The sequence below is a fragment of the Euprymna scolopes genome, chromosome 1, assembly GCF_053919585.1.
Source record: "Euprymna scolopes isolate OS-2025 chromosome 1, ASM5391958v1, whole genome shotgun sequence".
NCBI lineage: Eukaryota > Metazoa > Mollusca > Cephalopoda > Sepiida > Sepiolidae > Euprymna > Euprymna scolopes.
Window position 1 is genome coordinate 132,898,468 of NC_136482.1, and position 17,860 is coordinate 132,916,327.

Genomic DNA, 17,860 nt, shown 5'->3' on the forward strand with positions numbered 1-17,860 from the left:
AAAAGTTAAGAAATATAATAATTACCTACCCTAACACTACTACACCTAGATCAGAGTATCAAGTCCCTTTAACCCTACTACTATCCCCAAGTCAGAGAGCGAAGACCCCCCTTTCTAAAAAACTTCCCTGAACTCTAAATCCAAATAGAACACAAAAACTCCCTTAACATTTTCTCTAACCCTAATTCCAAGTGGCAAGTCCCTTCTCTACCCTATCTTAATCCTACCATTAATCCTAAGTTTGAGTGGTAACGCCCGCCCCCACTAAAAATACCCTTAAACCACATGCAATCGCTTTTAAAAGTAGACTCCCATCTCAAAGAAAAAGAAAGAAATGACCAACAGCACTTGAACGCTAGAACAACCCGATAATGGAGAAATATTTTGCGCTAAATGTATATGCAAAACTGTCCCCGACTCTAAATTCTAAAATAATTGTTGCTATTGTTTTGTTTTTGTTTGCTTTCGACCAAGCGTTTTAGTGTGTTTGCGCGTAATCGCCTAAAAAGGTAGAATTTTATTTTTAAGTGATTAATCTAATATTATAGATTTTATTAGAATAAAATATTGAAATATTTAATTTAATCAAAACATTTTTTGGATAAACCGATGCTTGGTTCGAATTTAATTGCGTATACAAAAAATAAAAAAGAAAAGGTAAAATATGCAGATCCGCTACAACAGAACACCGACCACTCTAATTTGTTTTTTTATAGGTAATTGAGGTCGCTGACAACGAATCTGATAGTCAAACTTGGGGCAAATTTACCGTTTGCATGGTATTTACCCCTGAACCCACGAACTACTTTCCACCATTTTACAGCTTCCATTTACGCTACGCGCAAGCGTGCTGCAGCATAAACAACCGAGCAAACTGCCTTCTCACATGGCGTATCAATTAAAAAATTACGGACTGACATTTTTTAATGACTTACTTTCAAATACAACAAATTGGAGGCCCCTTTTTTTTTTTTGTCTCACGTAGTTTTTAATGCTGTTTACAAAAACATAAGCACCAAACATTTTTATGTTTTTCGTTCTTTATTTTGCGGGAGAGGGATTCAATTATAGAACTTATGTGGCTTAATAGGTGCTTCTGCGGTTTAGTTAACCGTTTTTTCCGTAAGTAACGCCCCGACATTTACCAATTAAAACACCATTTAACATTTTTCAAAGATTTTACTGTTTACATTGGGGGCACGAGCGGGGGGCGGCGGGTGTGGTGTCGGTGGACTACTTTTTGAAAATTTGAAAATTCTATGTTCCAGGAAAAAAAGACAATTAAATTACCCCCCTCTCCCCCAACTTGGAGTGCTTTTCTTTTCTTATTTTATTTCTTTTTTAACTAATATTAAATTTTCCATCTAAAAAGTGCTATAATGTATTTTTGAAAATTAGAAAATTCTATGTTCTGGAAACAATAAATTAATTAAATTACCCCCCACCACCACCACCACTTGGTGTGCTTTTCTTTTCTTGCTTTATTTCTTTTTCATCTAATTTCAAATTTTCCACGGAAGATTTGTACGCCATTTGTACGGCAGTTTGCTTGTTGAAGCCGTCGTTTACGCTACAGCGCACGCGCGTAGCGTAAACGGAAGCTGCAAAATGGTGGAAAGTAGTTCGTGGGTTCAGGGGTTAATACTATGCAAACGGTAAATTTGCCCCAAGTTTGACTAACAGATTCATTGTCAGCGACCTCAATTACCTATAAAAATATAAATTAGAGTGGTCAGTGTTCTGTTGTAGCGTATCTGGATATTTACCGTTTTTTCTTTCTCGACGATTATCATAGACTATCACCAGAAAAAGTTTTGGAAAAAAAAATGAATGACTTTTAAGAACGAGTTCACTTTTTCGTTATAACGTTCTAATCACGTGACAGGTTGGTAAAGAAATGGATTGTAAACAAGGACGTTATAACGAGAAAGTGAACCCCTTTTTAAAAGTCATTAATTAATTTTGTTGTTGTTTTCACATTTTTTTTTTCGGTACTAATGCAGAGAGTGATCTGGACGTAAATAATAACATTATTTAAAAAGCCATTCTTAGCATGTGGAGGGAGGGGAGAGTGTTTTGTGCCTATTGTATACTTCAACCTTACAATTGAATAAAAAACATATCATAAAACTTTAATTAAACTTGGAAATACGATTTAAAAAATATCGCGGACCACTCTGCAGTCTGCACTAGCACCTTTTTTTCCTGCTAATATAATACTTAAGTATGTAATCTATGGTAATCGTCAAACAAAAAAAAGTTTTAAAAAATGTAAAACACGCATTTTTAGGAGGGTGGGCACTCTCGTTACAGGTCCGCCCTTGTTTTTGTTTGTTTTGATTTTTCTTTCTAATAAGTTAAGTTTCAGTATAAATCGTGTTTTTTTATTTTTCTCTTTTTTACTGCAATTTTAAAGTTTTCAATTGATTTCTGTAAAAACCGTTTGTACATTAATCGACAGTCTGACTGTTCGACAGATCTTGCTTACTTGTGCCTGCCTCGGACATGACGTCATATTTCAGCGGACAAGCCTGTGCTTTTTATTTTACGACAGCTACATCACAAGCCTCAATGCCTCATCCCCGCTCGTTCATAATCATATCGCAAGATGACAGCGACTTTTAACAGAATTGATGTCACCCGAAAAAGACAAATGCCACAAGAAACACTAACATATATAACACGGATGAATAGGAAGTTTGGATAACCTTTACGGAGATGGTCCCAACGTCCGCCTCGTTCTGAGCTCAGGGAGAGGCCGTCTGACGTAGGCGGTGTCGAGGCAGAAAATTACCCCTTCAATAAAGTGCCAAGTTGTTAACTTAAGGAGAAAAAAAACCGTTCCAATAATTAGAATTTTTATTTTTTATTTTAAACAGTTCAAATAATTAGAATTTTAAAAAATAAACAGTTCAAATAATTAGAATTTTACAAAATAAAAACTTCAAATAATTAGAATTTTACAAAATAAACAGTTCAAATTTTTGATAATTCAACAGTTCAAATAATTGGAATTTTACAAAATAAACGGTTCAAATTTTTGATAATTCAACAGTTCAAATAATTGGAATTTTACAAAATAAACAGTTCAAATAATTAGAATTTAAAAACAAAAAAGCAGTCCACATGATTAGAATAGTTCCACGTGGTTAGTTAACCCTGTAAAATTCTGTGATTTGTTTCACAATATTTGTAAAAGCATCTGTCTGTGACATATCGCATATTTTAGGGTTAGGGTAATTTTTTGCCTCGACACCGCTTACGTCAGACGGCCTCTCCCCAAACTCAGATTGGGGCGGACATCGGGACCATCTCCGTAAAGGATAACCGGAAGTTTCTCCTAAACACTACCAAGTAATAAAACCAAAACAAATCATTCACATTTGAGGGTTTTACGATTAGACAATAAGTTGTCTTTTTTGTTATTATTTTTGCTCCTATCAAGAGTGCCCCTTTTTGGGGAGCTGAATTTTCCCCATATTAAAAACTGACCTTGTATCTTACTCTGTCCGCGTTGGGAGGCAAGTAAATAGGAATAATAAGTTGTCTTCCTTGGACGCCTCTCCTTCTCGTTCTAACCCCCAAGTTGGCTGGTCGTTGTTGGTTGCCCCTGCCCCACCTATGGTGACTAATACCAATCTTGTCTAGATATACAACTTTTTAAAATCAAATGACTGTTATACGTCAACGCTGGTTTAATTGTAAGAACAACACCGACACCGCCCTGTGTTGCAGTAGTCGTCGGCTACACAAAACAAATCTTCTAATCACGAGTAAAAAAAAAACGTGACATTTGATTTCCCTACAACACATGGCGAACAAAGTTTCACACTAAAACATGTTTTGATGTCTTGAAACGAAATTTGTTTGGCTTATTTTGAAAACAGAACACAAACCATGGGAACTGGAATGAGTAAGGTAGGCGAGGAACATTCAAGTTCTTTTTTTTATTTTTAAAACAATATTTAATTATGTTACGTTTGGATTATTCGGACTTTTATTCTCACCTAAATTCGAATAATGTCAATTATAAAATCTTATCCAGAACATGTTTCATTTTTAATAAAAAGGGAAATTTTATAAAGATTTTGGGCATTTTTAAAATAGCCAACAAAACCAAAAAGGTGTGATATATCTCAGTAACATACAGTAATTACCACTTCCTGCACTGATAATTGCGAAAGTATGAATGATAAAAAAGTATTTTTTTATATACTAAACGCAAGACAAGTTACTTTTCTACCTACCTGAATGTTTTTCTTGTGTTTAAACCTAAAATCTTTGGTATTAGAACGAAAATCGAATTAGATTTTTTTTCTCTTCCTTTGAAGATTATAATGCTGGGTATGGGGCAACCAAACCAGCTGCAAACATTGCCCTGCTTTTTATTGAAACCAACCGAGAGCTCTTTTTCTTCTTTTTTTTTTTCGTATCGGTAAATGTTTACTTTAACTACAACAGAACACCGTCACCGACCAATAAAATTTGATGTTTTATAGGTTTTCGAAGTCGCTGACATAACGAATCTGATATTCAAACCCGTCGCAAATTTATCATTTGCATGGTAACCCCTGAACCCTCGCACTATTTTGTGCCAACTCACCGCCATCGTTTACGCTATTCTTATACGATGCGTTCGCGCATGGACGCATCGCGGAAGAATTTTTTAGCAGACATTTAAAATAACAAGAAAGTTTTCATAAACAAAATGTGGTTCAGTTTTCTGTCTTACGTAGTTTTTGATGCTTTTTTAATTGATCTAAAAAATTAAGTTTTCACAAGCGGTCTACAAAAGCATTTTTATTTTTGGTTTTTTATTTTTTATTTTTTTGGAGGAGGGGGGTTCAATTATAAAACTTGTACAATATTTAACAGATGCTTCTGCAGTTTAATTTACGGTTTTTCCGTAAGTAAGACACCGACATACACCGAGCAGAAGAACTGTTTAATTTTCCACAAAAATTCTGTTTACATTACATTTCTGTTTACATTACATCGTCCTACCTTATTACGCGCGTCCATGCGCGAACGCATCATGTAAGAATATAAAATAGTGCGAGGGTTCAGGGGTTAATACCATGCAAATAGTAAATTTAGTAATAGTTTGAATATCAGATTCGTTGTCAGCGACTCCGAAAACCTATTAAAAACAAATTTTATTGGTCAGTGTTCTGTTGTAGTTAAAGTAAACATTTCCCGATAGGCACCTGCTGGTAAAAATTAATGTTGCCTCTAAAAACGTTTCCAGGTAAATAGAAGAGTAACTTATCTTGTTTTTGATAACATTTATTTGTTATACTTCTTTTTGACCACTTTTTCGTATCAATTTGTAAAACAACCCGAAAGTTTGACTCCATTTATTTTAGTAATTATTGCAAGTAGCTTGAATTATTGATAGTAATGAAATGAAAATGGTTACTTGGCATAAAGTTCATTGAACGCGACTTCCGTTTACTTCTGTAAGTTTTTAAGTAATTGTTTTGTTAGCAAATTCGTGGTAAACACTGGAATATTTAGACTTACTGTCTTTCGAAGCTTATAACTTCTTGAAAAATGTAATTCAAACCCTATTTTTTTTAACTAAAGGAGCAAAGACCAAAATAAAAATTAAAAAAAACAAAAACAGGTTTTTAGGGAATTTCCCTGATAAAATAGAATAAAATAACACAATTCTATGACAAACAACTTCTTCAACTTAACAAGGGAAAGGTTTATTCGCAGAGCATACTGAAGGAAGAAAGTAGAGTCGGGTCTCCACTGCCTTACGAGGTAGTTACAGCCGGCGGCTGTCGTCAATACCTTTAGTAGGAGCAGCGAAGAGAACAGGCGTCTAGCACCGACGAAAGCTGGTAGCGTAAGAGAGAGTTTTCTTCTGGGACCGGAAGCTGTCTGGTCCCTAGAGGTTAATTTGTATTCGTGTGCAAGTCCTCAGATTGGACAGTTTAACGCCTCATCACTCACTCAGAGGAAGCGAATGCGCGAGAAGAAAAGGGGTCTATTTGTGTCTGCTACATAACCCCCTGCTTAGGCTGAAAGCCGACAGAGAGAAAAGTAGCATAACAAATAGCAGAAAAAAAATACAATAAGAAATGTCCGTTTCTTTAGGTCATTTTCTTGCAGAAAAAAAATGTTCTTACTTTTCTGTGAAAAGTTGGAATATTTGCAGAAAACGTTCTGTTCTAAAAAGGAGAGAAGAAAAAAATGTTCTTTTTCAACAGAAATACACTGTTTTGCAAAGTATCTTCGGCCAATGTACCCGTCGACCACTACGTGTAGTGGTCACATAATTGTTCTCACGTGGAACATTTACCTCAGGTGTATGATTATGCTGTGTGTATGTTGGAGGAATGTGTGGCTCAGGTGTTAATGTGTCCAGAAAGGCTATTTTTACCCTATCTACCGATACTGTCTCTTTTTTACCACTAATGTCTAGGATAAAAGTTTTATCAGTGCGTGAAAGCACGCGATAAGGGCCAGTGTAAGGTGGAGTTAGGGGGGCTTTTACTGCGTCCTTTCTAAGGAACACGTGAGTCCATGTCGCTATGTCCTTCGGAACCAAAGATTTAATGGTCTGTTCCCTAGGGTGCATCGGCGGTAGCTTACTGAGATAAGCTCGTAGTCTGTTGACATATAGAGCTGTGTCAGTTGATATATCCTCTATCGGGGTCAGCATCTGACCTGGCAACGATAGAGGTGCTCCATAGACCAGTTCGGCTGCGGAATATCCCAGGTCCTCCTTGATTGATGCCCGACAGCCAAGAAGGATGACCGGTATGTACTCGCTCCATCGCTGTTGATCAGGGTAAGCGCGTAATGCAGCTTTCAATTGGCGATGGAAGCGTTCTATCATCCCATTCGAAGCAGGGTGATAGCTTGTTGTCCGAATGCGAGTGATCCCGAGGATCTTGGACAGTTCCCGGAATAGGTGGGATTCGAATTGTGCACCACGATCAGTGGTGATTGTAGTGGGAACTCCGTAGCGCGATATCCAGCCTGATATAAGGGCTCGCGCTACAGATTCAGCCGAAATGTCACTGAGTGGGATGGCTTCTGGCCACCGTGTGAAACGGTCTATGCAGGTCAGGAGATAAGTGAATCCCTGACTGACCGGCCATGGTCCAACCAAGTCAATGTGAACATGGCTAAACCGAGCGTCTGGGGTGCTGAATGTTCCAAGGGGTGCGCGGATATGCTTGTGCACCTTTGACTTTTGGCAGGATACACAGGAACGTGACCAAGCAGTGATGTCACGCCTCATGTTAGGCCAGAAAAATCTAGCTGTAATCAGCTTTACTGTGGCTTTGCGTCCGGGGTGTACCAGGTTGTGTAGAGTGTCGAAAACCACTCTACGGTGGGTCGTTGGAACGAATGGTCGAGGTGAATCCGTTGAGGTGTCACAGATGATCTGCATGTCAGAAGTAGGCACAGGCAGATATGCGAATTTGCAAGTCGCGAATTCAGGTGACGATGGATCCAACGTGTCCAGACTTGGCTGGTCTAAGGCCATCTGTTGCAAATCGATATCCGATGGTGCGGACAGAGAATTGATGGGCAGGCGAGACAATGCGTCTGCTGCTGCGTTCTGCTCACCCGCGATATGTCGGATATCGCTAGTAAACTGCGAAACAAAGTGTTTCGCGGGGAGAATATTTGTCCGGCTTAGCACGCAGTGCGTATGTAAGCGGACGGTGATCGGTGTAGATCACAAATTGTCGGCCCTCGAGTGAATGTTGGAAGTGTTTCACTGCGAGGTACATTGCCAGTAGTTCACGGCCAAACGTGCTGTAACGTTGTTTGGCCGGTTTCAGCTGTCGCGAAAAGTATGCAAGAGGTTGTAACTGTTGTTGGTGCTGCTGTTGCAGCACTGCACCTACAGCTGTGCCCGATGCATCAACGACCAGTGAAAACTGGGCATCGGGTACAGGATGTGCCAGCAAAGATGTCGTCGCTAGTTTATTTTTCACTTCAGCAAATGCTCTAAGTTGGATCTCATTAAGTGAGATCTGCTCGTTTTTCTCCTTCCTGTTACGTAACAGGTCGGAAAGAGGAGCTAAGAGATCCGCACAGTGCGGGATAAAGCGTCTGTAGTAATTCAACAGACCAAGGAAGTGCCTAAGTTGGCGAAGTGAAGTGGGCGGTTGAAGGTCTTGTAGAGCCTTCACCTTTTCCGGCAACGGAGATATACCGTCTGGGCTGATAATATGGCCCAGGAAAACTAGTGACGTAACACCGAAAACGCATTTACCAGGGTTAATCCTCACTTGGTATTGCTGAAACCGTTCAAAAAGTAGGCGGAGGTGAGTGACGTGTTCCTCAGGTGAGGCACTAGCCACGAGAATGTCGTCTATATAGTTATAGACGAAATCTAAATCACGCACTACTTCATCCATAAAGCGCTGAAAAGTACTGGCAGCGTTACGTAGGCCGAAAGGCATAGTAAGAAATTCAAACGCTCCAAATGGAGTTGTAACCGCAGTTTTGGGTATGTCAGCCGGATTCATCTGATGGTAAGCCTTAACCAGATCTAGCTTAGAGAAGGTCTTACAACCATGCAGAGAGGAAGCAAAGTCCTGAATATGCGGGATTGGGTAACGATCAGGTACCGTCATGGCATTGAGTCGTCTATAGTCCCCAGTCGGACGCCAATCTCCGTCTCGTTTTGGGACTATATGCAGAGGGGAAACCCAAGGACTGGACGAGGGGCGTATAATTCCCAACTGTAGCATATGATTAAATTCTGCCTTCGCTGCTTTAAGTTTATCCACAGGGAGGCGACGAGGGCGTGAGAACACAGGAGCACCTGTGGTCTCAATGTGATGTTTTGTGGTGTGCGTGGGTTTGCTCACCACAAAATTTAAATTGGTTAACTCCGGGTAGGAGTGTAGCACCTCGTGGTATGGGTCATTCGCAGCGGCAATGAAAAATACCGGGCTGATAGATGGGGCATTCGATAACGAGCCAGGGACGGAAAGTTCTGTGCTAGCGTCTATCAGCCGGCGTCTGCGCATGTCGACCATTAAATTAAAATTATGTAAGAAATCCGCGCCTAGTATGGGGTACGGTAGATCTGCTACGGTGAAAACCCACATAAAGTCTCTCCGTAAATTCAAGTCCAGAGAACGTGAAATTTGACCGTACGTGGGGATAGGCGAATGGTTCACTGCTTGCAGTGTTATCAATGACACTGGTGGCTTTTCTTTAAGTAGCCTAAGTGGCCATATGCTACAAGCAGCGCCAGTGTCTACCAAGCAACGTGCTTGAAATTTTACGTCAGTGACGAAATAGGCACGGTTATTTGCATTTTGTGGAAAGTTTGCCGTGCTCGTCTTTCCACAATTTAGTTTCCCTGGTTGTTAAAAGTGCAGGGCATTTTACAGTTCCGTGCTTCAGCGCCATAGCGACTATGATAAAAACATAGTCCCGGCATGTTTGCACGGCGACGGTGGTGCGGGGAAGATGAGCGGCTTTTGTAGCGGCGTCTGGGTAAGTGCGACCTGCCCATATTGAGCTTGCTCACCTCTCTAGTGAGGCATTCGATGGCCGTTAGTATAGCCACCGATGTAGCATCCTGTCTTACATTTGCGGTGCCTGCGGGTACCTCAGCAGGCTGTTGTGGAATCGCCGCGGTGGTAGGCCCCCTCACAAAGTCCATGACCTTGTCCACCGATGCTGCTACTACATCGACGGTGTGTTTTTCAAACATTGGCGCAAGGATGGCCTTTACCTGCGCCGGCAGCCTTGAGAAAAAGAGCTGCTTAATTAAGGCACTGTCAGGAGGGACGTCCTCTGCCAGTTCCCTCATTCTACGGAGTAGTTCCGTCGGCCTGCGGTCACCTAAGTGCTCGTCATGGACCAGCGTTTGAAAACGCTTTTCCGCCGACACGGACGTCCGTAGTAGCACCTCCCGTTTTATGCTATCGTAAGTGGAGTTTAACGGGGTGTCCGTTATTAAGTCCTTGACCGCAGGAGTCAATGACGCGGGGAAGGCACTGAATAAAATGTGCAGCTTCGTTTGCTCTGACACGTTGTTCGCCGCAAAATAAGACTCGAGTTGAACAAACCAAACCCGAACATCACCGGCGAAGGCAGGCAACGTTGTCATCGTCACTACCGAAAGTAGATACAAAATATTTAAAAAAATATATATAATCTATCCGAAATCTGAAACGACGCCGAATATGGACCACGTGGAGAAGAAAGGAGAAATATGGGGAAAATCTTTAAACAGAGACAATACAAAAAAAAATTTTAACAAGCTAATGGGGGAGGAGAAAACAGAAACAAAATTACCATGAAATAAAGCTAAAAAAAAAAATTATATCAGGAAGAGCCGTGAAGCAAAAAAATGTGGACAATATGGGTTTTTTTTTTTCTTTTTTTTTCTTTTTTTTGTAAATGTGTGTGAACCTGGAGATAAATAAACTCTTTAAGTACTTACATTTTGGCCGAAGAGTGCTAATGCGGAAAAACTTCGTGAAAGTTTTTTTTTTTTTTTTTTTTTTTTGAGTTTTTTCTTATGCGCGGTGCGCGTTAACACGGCAGAAATGTTCAAGGTAGAAAAAAGATAGCATTAGAAGTTATTCCTGTGGGTAGTGGTTCGCTTGGTTTTCTTTGTTGAGAAGTTCGTTTTTTTCTTTTTTTTTTTTTTTTTTTTTTGTTGTTTAAAGTTTTAAACGTGCTCTCCCGAATCCGTTGTCTGTTTATGTGGGTGGTCGGAAACCATGTGCTGATTTTTAAAATGCGCGCCTTCCTTGCCCTGTTAAAACGCGAAAGAAGTGTCTGTTCGGAAATGTGTTATCACGACGGAGTCACCATTTTAGGGAATTTCCCTAATAAAATAGAATAAAATAACACAATTCTATGAACAATGACAAACAACTTCAACTTAACAAGGGAAAGGTTTATTCGCAGAGCGTACTGAAGGAAGAAAGTAGAGTCGGGTCTCCACTGCCTTACGAGGTAGTTACAGCCGGCGGCTGTCGTCAATACCTTTAGTAGGAGCAGCGAAGAGAACAGACGAAAGCTGGTAGCGTAAGAGAGAGTTTTCTTCTGGGACCGGAAGCTGTCTGGTCCCTAGGGGTTAATTTGTATTCGTGTGCAAGTCCTCAGATTGGACAGTTTAACGCCTCATCACTCACTCAGAGGAAGCGAATGCGCGAGAAGAAAAGGGGTCTATTTGTGTCTGCTACAGGTTCAATAGCAAATTATACAATATTTGTTTGTTTTTAAATCGGTTTTCTTTAAAACAGATTTGAAGAAAATCAACTAAATTTTACTTTGATTATAAAAATATATATATAAATTCCAAAATATCACGGTAATGATGAATAAAGGAGACTCCTAACTTTCAAACACTCCGGAAGTTAGCACCCGTGTCTCTCAATTGAAGTATGGAAGCACTAGGTGTGTCAGAAATTTCGTGAAAAATATTGAATTCCACTTCGTTTTTCCAAGCTTATAACTCTTCGAAAAATGTAATTCAAGCCATAATTTTTTTTTTTTCAATTAAAAGAGCAAGGACCAAGGTTTCATTAAAAAAAAAAAAAAAAACGTGTTTTTTTTTGTTTTTTTCTAAGGTTTTAAACTTCGGACTTTACAGGTAAATTTCTAAAAAAACACTACTTTTTTTGTTTTTAATTTGAATATATTATTTATTGATCATTTATCTTCAATTTGTGATATATAACACTTTGGTGAGTAAATTAATTATTTACTTTTTAATAGACATTTTAAAATGGGAGGCTTGAAATCATTCGACCTCCTATCTTTCCAAGCTTATAACTACTCGAAAAATGTAATTCAAGCCCTATTTTTTTTTTCAATTAAAAGAGCAAGGACCAAGGTTTCATTTAAAAAACAAAACAAAAGAAAAAACAAACAACGTGGTTTAAAAAAAAAAGGGTTTTAAACTTCGGACTTTACAGGTAAATTTCTAAAAAAAATACTTTTTTTTTTTTAAATTTGAATATATTATTTATTGATCTTTTATCTTCAGTTTGTGATATATAAAACTTTGGTGAGTAAATTATTTACTTTTTAATAGACACTTGAAAATGGGGGAGGGGCGTGAATTAAAAAAAAAAACGTTTGTCTAAAATATTATATTCGGTTTATTGGAAAGAGCATAAAATTTCACATTGACACTGAAAATATCGTAAAAATTGAATCAATAGAAAAATTTTGATAGATTTTTAAAATTTCAAAATTGAAAAATACTGAGCTCGTAAAATTCAATTAATTTCATTACTGTTTTTTAAAAAACAAAAATAATATTTCTATTACTTTTAAAACAACTTTATTAGTTTATTTTGGAAGTATAATCCATAAGGAAAATAACCCACTTTTAACAGAGAAATTACCAGTTTTTTATATTTTATTCGCAGTTTTGTGTTAGGGGTGTCAAAAATTCCTACAAAAATTCTGATACCTATGGAAACACAGAATCGAGACACTTTTTAGTTATATTTTATGTTTATTTTTTCACGTCCTTCTAAGAAAAATATATAAAATACGTAAACTTTTTTGATCAATTTTTAAAATTTTTTAATTGTTTATCTTTTCAAATAACTGTTTATTTTAGTTAATGTTATATTTTGTCAGACATTTACAGAAACATGAAAAAAAAAAAAATGAATGTGTCATATTTTTTACAGTTTTAATTAAGTTAAAATTTTATATATATACTAGCATGGGTGCCCGGCGTTGCCCGGGTATTTGGAGATGTTGAGCAAAAAAAAAAAAAGTGGTCAATTTTTTAAACTTTGATCCCTCTTATGACCCCTTAAAATTTATTGTTTTGGGCTCAAATTAAGTTATTAAGTAAGATCCATGTCCAATGAATCTATATCTAAAATTTCAAGTGTTTAGACCCAAAATTGGCGGAGGAGTTTTGTAGAGTTCTCAAAGGTCAAATTGTTGAACTTTGACCCCTTTATCGCCAAATTTCTGGCCGAAACCAATCACACCGATTTTTCCCAAATCTCAGTACCCTGTATATCAAATTTCGAGTCTGTAGACTAAAAATTGAGTTATTACGTAGGGAAATGTACACACACAGATACACACACACAGACACTTTCACTTTTATAGATAGATATATATATATATAGAGAGAGAGATGGATATGCGATTAAAAAATAAAAAATTGATAAAAGCGTTTACGTATTTTTATATATTTTTATTATAATGGGGTAAAAAAACATTTAAAAGTTTTTTAATTGTATATCTTTTCAAATAACTATGTTTATTTAAGTTAATGTTATATATTTTGTCAAACTATTTTAAAAATATATTTATTTACAGAAATATGAAAAAACTATGAATGTGTCATATTTTTTACAGTTTTAACTATGTTTAATCAAGTTTATATATATATATATATATAAATATAATAAAAATATATAAAAATATGTAAACTTTTTTTTATCAATTATTTTATTTCTTAATCGCATATATATATATATATATATATATATGCGATTAAGAAATAAAATAATTGATAAAAAAAGTTTATATATTTTTATATATTTTTATTATAATGGGGTGAAAAAAATAAACATAAAATATAGTTGGAAATTGTATCGATTCTGTGTTTCCATACCTGAATTTAGAGACACGGATGCCAACTTCCGGTGTGTTTGAAAGTTAGGCTCTCCTTTTATTCACCATTACCAATATCACTTACCTATAAAAACTACTATTCGATGAGTACTTCAATTGTTTGTCCATATTTATACTTATATTCCATGTCCTTTCTAAATAAAATACTGTTTTAAACAAGGATTTAAAAAAAAAAAAAAAAAACTCAGAATTTAATGGCCACCTGAATTTAAAATATTTTTTTTTTTTTTTTTTTTTAACTGTTCAAATAAAGGGAGACAAGTTTGCCTTTATATTCCGGTGGCTTTAAAGGGACATAATTAATATCTTTATTGCGTGCTGTAAACCAAAATTAGTATTTTGTTCCCCCCCCCCCGTATCTAAAAACTGAACACATTCACTTGTAAGTTTTTGCCATTAAAAGAACAGTCGACCGATTTTAAAATTTTTTTTATTATCTTAATGAAATGCATGAGTTTTTGATTAATATATTTTAATACTTCTTTATCGAGTGAATTTTTTATTTTTTTTAATATCTAAAAAAGAAAACATTGAATGAAATAGAAAAAATTGTCGTAAACGTCCGATATTTACTTGACATTCTAAGCATAACATAAGCTTCCACTTAAAAAAAAAAATCAACGTGGTTTTTTAAAAAAAAAAAAAAAGGTTTTACATTTTGGACTTTATAGGTAAATTTCCAAAAAACACTTCTCTTTCTTTTTTTTTTGTCTTAAATTAAATATTTTATTTATTGATCTTTTATCTTCAATTTATGATATATAAAACTTTGGTGAGTAAATTAATTATTAAAATTTTAATAGACATTTCAAAATGGGGGGTAGTCCAGGCAATATAGCACATTTTAGGGCCCAACTTGGAACAAATTGCAACAGAATTTTTTTCACCACCAGGCATTCCCATGAGGTGTCTAGAACATCATACTAAAAGTCCTAAGAAATCCACGTTGAGGAAATATGTCTAGTTTGCATAAATCCAAGATGGCCGCCAATTTTCGATAATTTGCCATATCTCCGCATTTAGATGTCATAATTGAGTGATTTGAAGTGCTAAAATGGTGTTTTTGAACACAAGGATTTACGTGGAATAGGTTACATTTTTATTGGATAAAGAATTTATAGCCAAAAATCCAATATGCTGGAAAGAATGTCCATTTTTAGAATGTATTTGCTCAACATTTTATTTTTTTCGGTACATTTTTTAACCTAGGGCCTACTGAAATGTAGGAAAACACAATTGTAGCCATAGATAAGTTTGTTATCATACTCATGAACAACAGTAAGCCTGTGTTTCAACAACAGATCATCAATATTAATTTCAAGAGTGTCAATTCCAGTTGTGCCACTTTGCGGTATCCGGCTTAAGCATCGTCTACATCATCTGACAAATCTGGCACCTGTGAGTTAGAGCAACTTGTACCACAACATTCTCTACACACGGCAGTGCAATGGAGACCATATTTTTGGCATGTGCACCTCCTTGTTTTGCAGTTTATCTTGCAGCTACAACAGATGACATCCAGTATCTCCAGTGGTGCTGCGGGCTGATCTGTCTGTATAGGCATGCACCTTCTGTCCACAAGGTGCCATCCCCAATCTTGTGGCTTCATGTTGACACATGTTCCTTTCCACTCCATTTCCTGGTAATAGACACGGAGGCTATGGAATCTTGCAGCTGCTGATGTTGGGGGTAGAGCTTGTAGTTCCACGGAAGATGTGTTCTTAGAAATCTTGTCACAGAACCGTTTGTATCTTAAGCTGTCCAGTCCTTCCTCTTTGGTACCACCGTACAGTGATACCAGAGCTTTCTCTCTTGCAGCAGTTATGTCCTCCGGTGTTTGCCCTGATTTGTGGAACATCTCTGATTGCTCACGAAACAGGGAATCAGTCTTCACCTTCTTCACTGACAAACCTTTTCCCATCCAAACAGGCGACTAGTGGTATCGCAGCCAAGAATAGCATGGACAAAGAGTAGATGGTCGCAAATCTGAGGACCCAGCAACTCTTTCGACTGCTTTATGCACCACACCCTTCTCGATTTGGTGGCTTGCTTTGACTCTGATACCAGAAACAGTTCGTTTTCGGTCATATCAGCGTGATACAACAGGAGGACCAACAAATCTGTGTCGTCACCAATAAGAACCATATCTCTTGTTCTGGCAGAGGCAAGGGCTGTTTGAACAGTGAGGACATCAGCATCATGCTTTGCGTGTTCTGTGCTGCATCCAGCCCTTTCTAGTTTGTCGCTGAGAAAATGTATGAAGCGCTGTTTGTTTGCCTTGTTGTTCAGGAAGTCCTCCTTCTTGGATTGGATGATCATATCACCAGCAAAGCTTACGGTCAAACTAGGGCAGGTTCCTGTTCTTCTTTGTTGTGTGGCATCTTTAGTTGTGGGTTCATCTTTGTAGCCATCGAAAACAATGACAGCAGCTCCATATTTCTGTGTCACATATCTGACATAAATCTGACACACTATTATATGTGGAACCTCTTGGCCAGAGAATCCGATTGAGTAGCGCGCCGCCATCAAGGACATATTGGACTTGGTCTACACTCAACTCACGTTGTTTTTCATCTATAGACTTCCACAGAACATCAGCAAGGACTGCCTTATTGGCCTGCAAGGGAAGGGATGACGAGTCAAATAAGGCAGGAGGGTGGCTACAAAGTTCGAACTTGAATAACGTTGACAAGTCTTTGCACCGTTCACCTACAATTACCAGTCGCTGAAACACCAATTGTGGATCCACTACTACAGATTCCCCTCTGACTTTGACAGTTGATTTGGATGCAAGTGTCATTGCTTCATCGGCTTTTCGGAAGGTGAACTCTTCCACAGATTTCCCTGCCATGCTCACAAGAATCTTTTCTCCAATTTCTTTTGTTTGGTCAACATTGACTCCGTCCTGAGCAGCCATGCCATTAGCAATGTTGTGAAGTGAGGTATTCTCCTTGAATGGATCTCTTTCCTTCAGATAGCTGATAAGATCAAGGGTGTCCTTGACATCTCTGGCCTGTCTAGCCTTCGAAATATCTTTGTGTTTGTCGCTGGTTTCATAGGAGACCCCGCTGAACTTCTGCATTGCATCGTTGATGTTTGCGCATGCTGGCATGGATAGGACCCACAGTAAGTGCTGAGTCTCTGTCATCCCTTTTCCTCGAGTTAGGCCCCCATGTGTCTTTATACTTCTCATCAAAACTTGTTCGATGATCAGATCTGTGGAGAGCCCTGCCCAGTATCTATCACTGCGCCGCACAACGTGGTATCCCTCTTGGAACTTCTTATACACATCCGGATGTGTATTTGGTAGTTCGGTCATCATTTGCAGGTAAACATATGCAGACTTTGTATACAGTCGGTGTCCAGAAGCGGCAAGGTAAGGAAGCATATCGTGTACACATTGGAGGTGTAAGCTCCAGTTCCCTGTTCTTTCAGCTTTAATAAATTTCCGCAAGATGTCCACCATGTTGAGATACTGCAACCAGAGTTTTGCTGTTGGCATAGTCATCATTTCTTTTTTGTTGTCAAGTTCAGCCTGGATTCTTTGCAACACTTTTGCAGAGCAAACTTCTTCCACTGAGAGGGAAGAGGGCATTGCTCTGTCATACAATTCACTTGCTGTAGTTATGTCAGTCGTCACTGTATCTGAAGGAATATCTTGTGGTCTCAGTATCAGCAGTTGCCACTTGTGGTTCCTGAACTGTGTCTTTGGTTGGCACAGGCACATTGTAGGCATCAGCGACCAAAATGGTGTTCAGTGCAGCATCTACCAGCATATGTCCCCGCACTGCTCTGGAAACAGCTTTGCCTGTCATCATGTGGGGCACTGTGTTTCCAGCATATACCACTTCGAGCAACTCTTGCAGTCCCGAGCCTGCCATTAGGTGACCTATGCTCCCAAGAAAGCTCATCTGCATGTGAAATCCCCCAAGCCTGAGGACTATGCGCTTGAGATCACTGCCATTTGATTGAGACATTATAATCGTTAAAGCTTTCCAGTACAAGGGTTGGTCGAATGTGAGGATTGGAGTAACGTCGTATAGTTGAGCTTGGGTAGACACAAACTTCATTGTAGAGTAGATACATGAAGCATGACTGGGATCAAGGTCAATCATTGGAAGGAATGCCACAGAAGCTTTTCCTGGGTGTTGACCTCGATGCAGGCACTGCATCATGCCAGACCATGATGGCCTTGGAGAGTGGAGAAGTAATGATGTCTTCCACAGTATATCTAACTCTG

The 17,860-nt window shown here is 38.1% G+C and overlaps 3 protein-coding genes across 7 annotated transcripts in view; 1 reads left to right on the forward strand and 2 right to left on the reverse strand.

Annotated features, from left to right (window-relative positions):
- The window catches only part of LOC145269759 (ATP synthase subunit s, mitochondrial-like), a 49,520-nt gene extending 45,114 nt beyond the window's left edge, over nt 1-4,406 (reverse strand). The window contains exon 1 of one of the 3 annotated variants that reach the window (XM_080125643.1): nt 4,248-4,406. Coding sequence is in view for 1 of the 3 variants with exons in the window: in XM_080125515.1 (XP_079981641.1) it covers nt 2,489-2,515 (27 nt within the window). In the remaining 2 variants the exon portion in view is untranslated. Of the gene's footprint in view, nt 1-2,488; nt 2,648-2,708; nt 2,827-4,247 lie in introns of those variants that run through there. The other 2 variants (XM_080125585.1, XM_080125515.1) reach the window with 2 other exon arrangements.
- LOC145269538 (dual specificity protein phosphatase 22-like) overlaps nt 1-17,860 on the forward strand; it is a 129,847-nt gene that overhangs the window by 57,399 nt on the left and 54,588 nt on the right. The window contains exon 1 of one of the 3 annotated variants that reach the window (XM_080125362.1): nt 3,127-3,918. The exons of 1 other annotated variant lie outside the window; for it this stretch is intronic. In XM_080125362.1, coding sequence (XP_079981488.1) covers nt 3,898-3,918 — 21 coding nt within the window. In that variant the 5' untranslated portion in view covers nt 3,127-3,897. Of the gene's footprint in view, nt 1-3,126; nt 3,919-17,860 lie in introns of those variants that run through there. One more of the 3 variants, XM_080125432.1, reaches the window with a different exon arrangement.
- LOC145283574 (uncharacterized) lies at nt 15,520-15,974 on the reverse strand. The gene has a single exon (XM_080132494.1). The coding sequence runs from the start codon at nt 15,937-15,939 to the stop codon at nt 15,520-15,522; it is 420 nt and encodes a 139-aa protein (XP_079988620.1). The 5' UTR covers nt 15,940-15,974.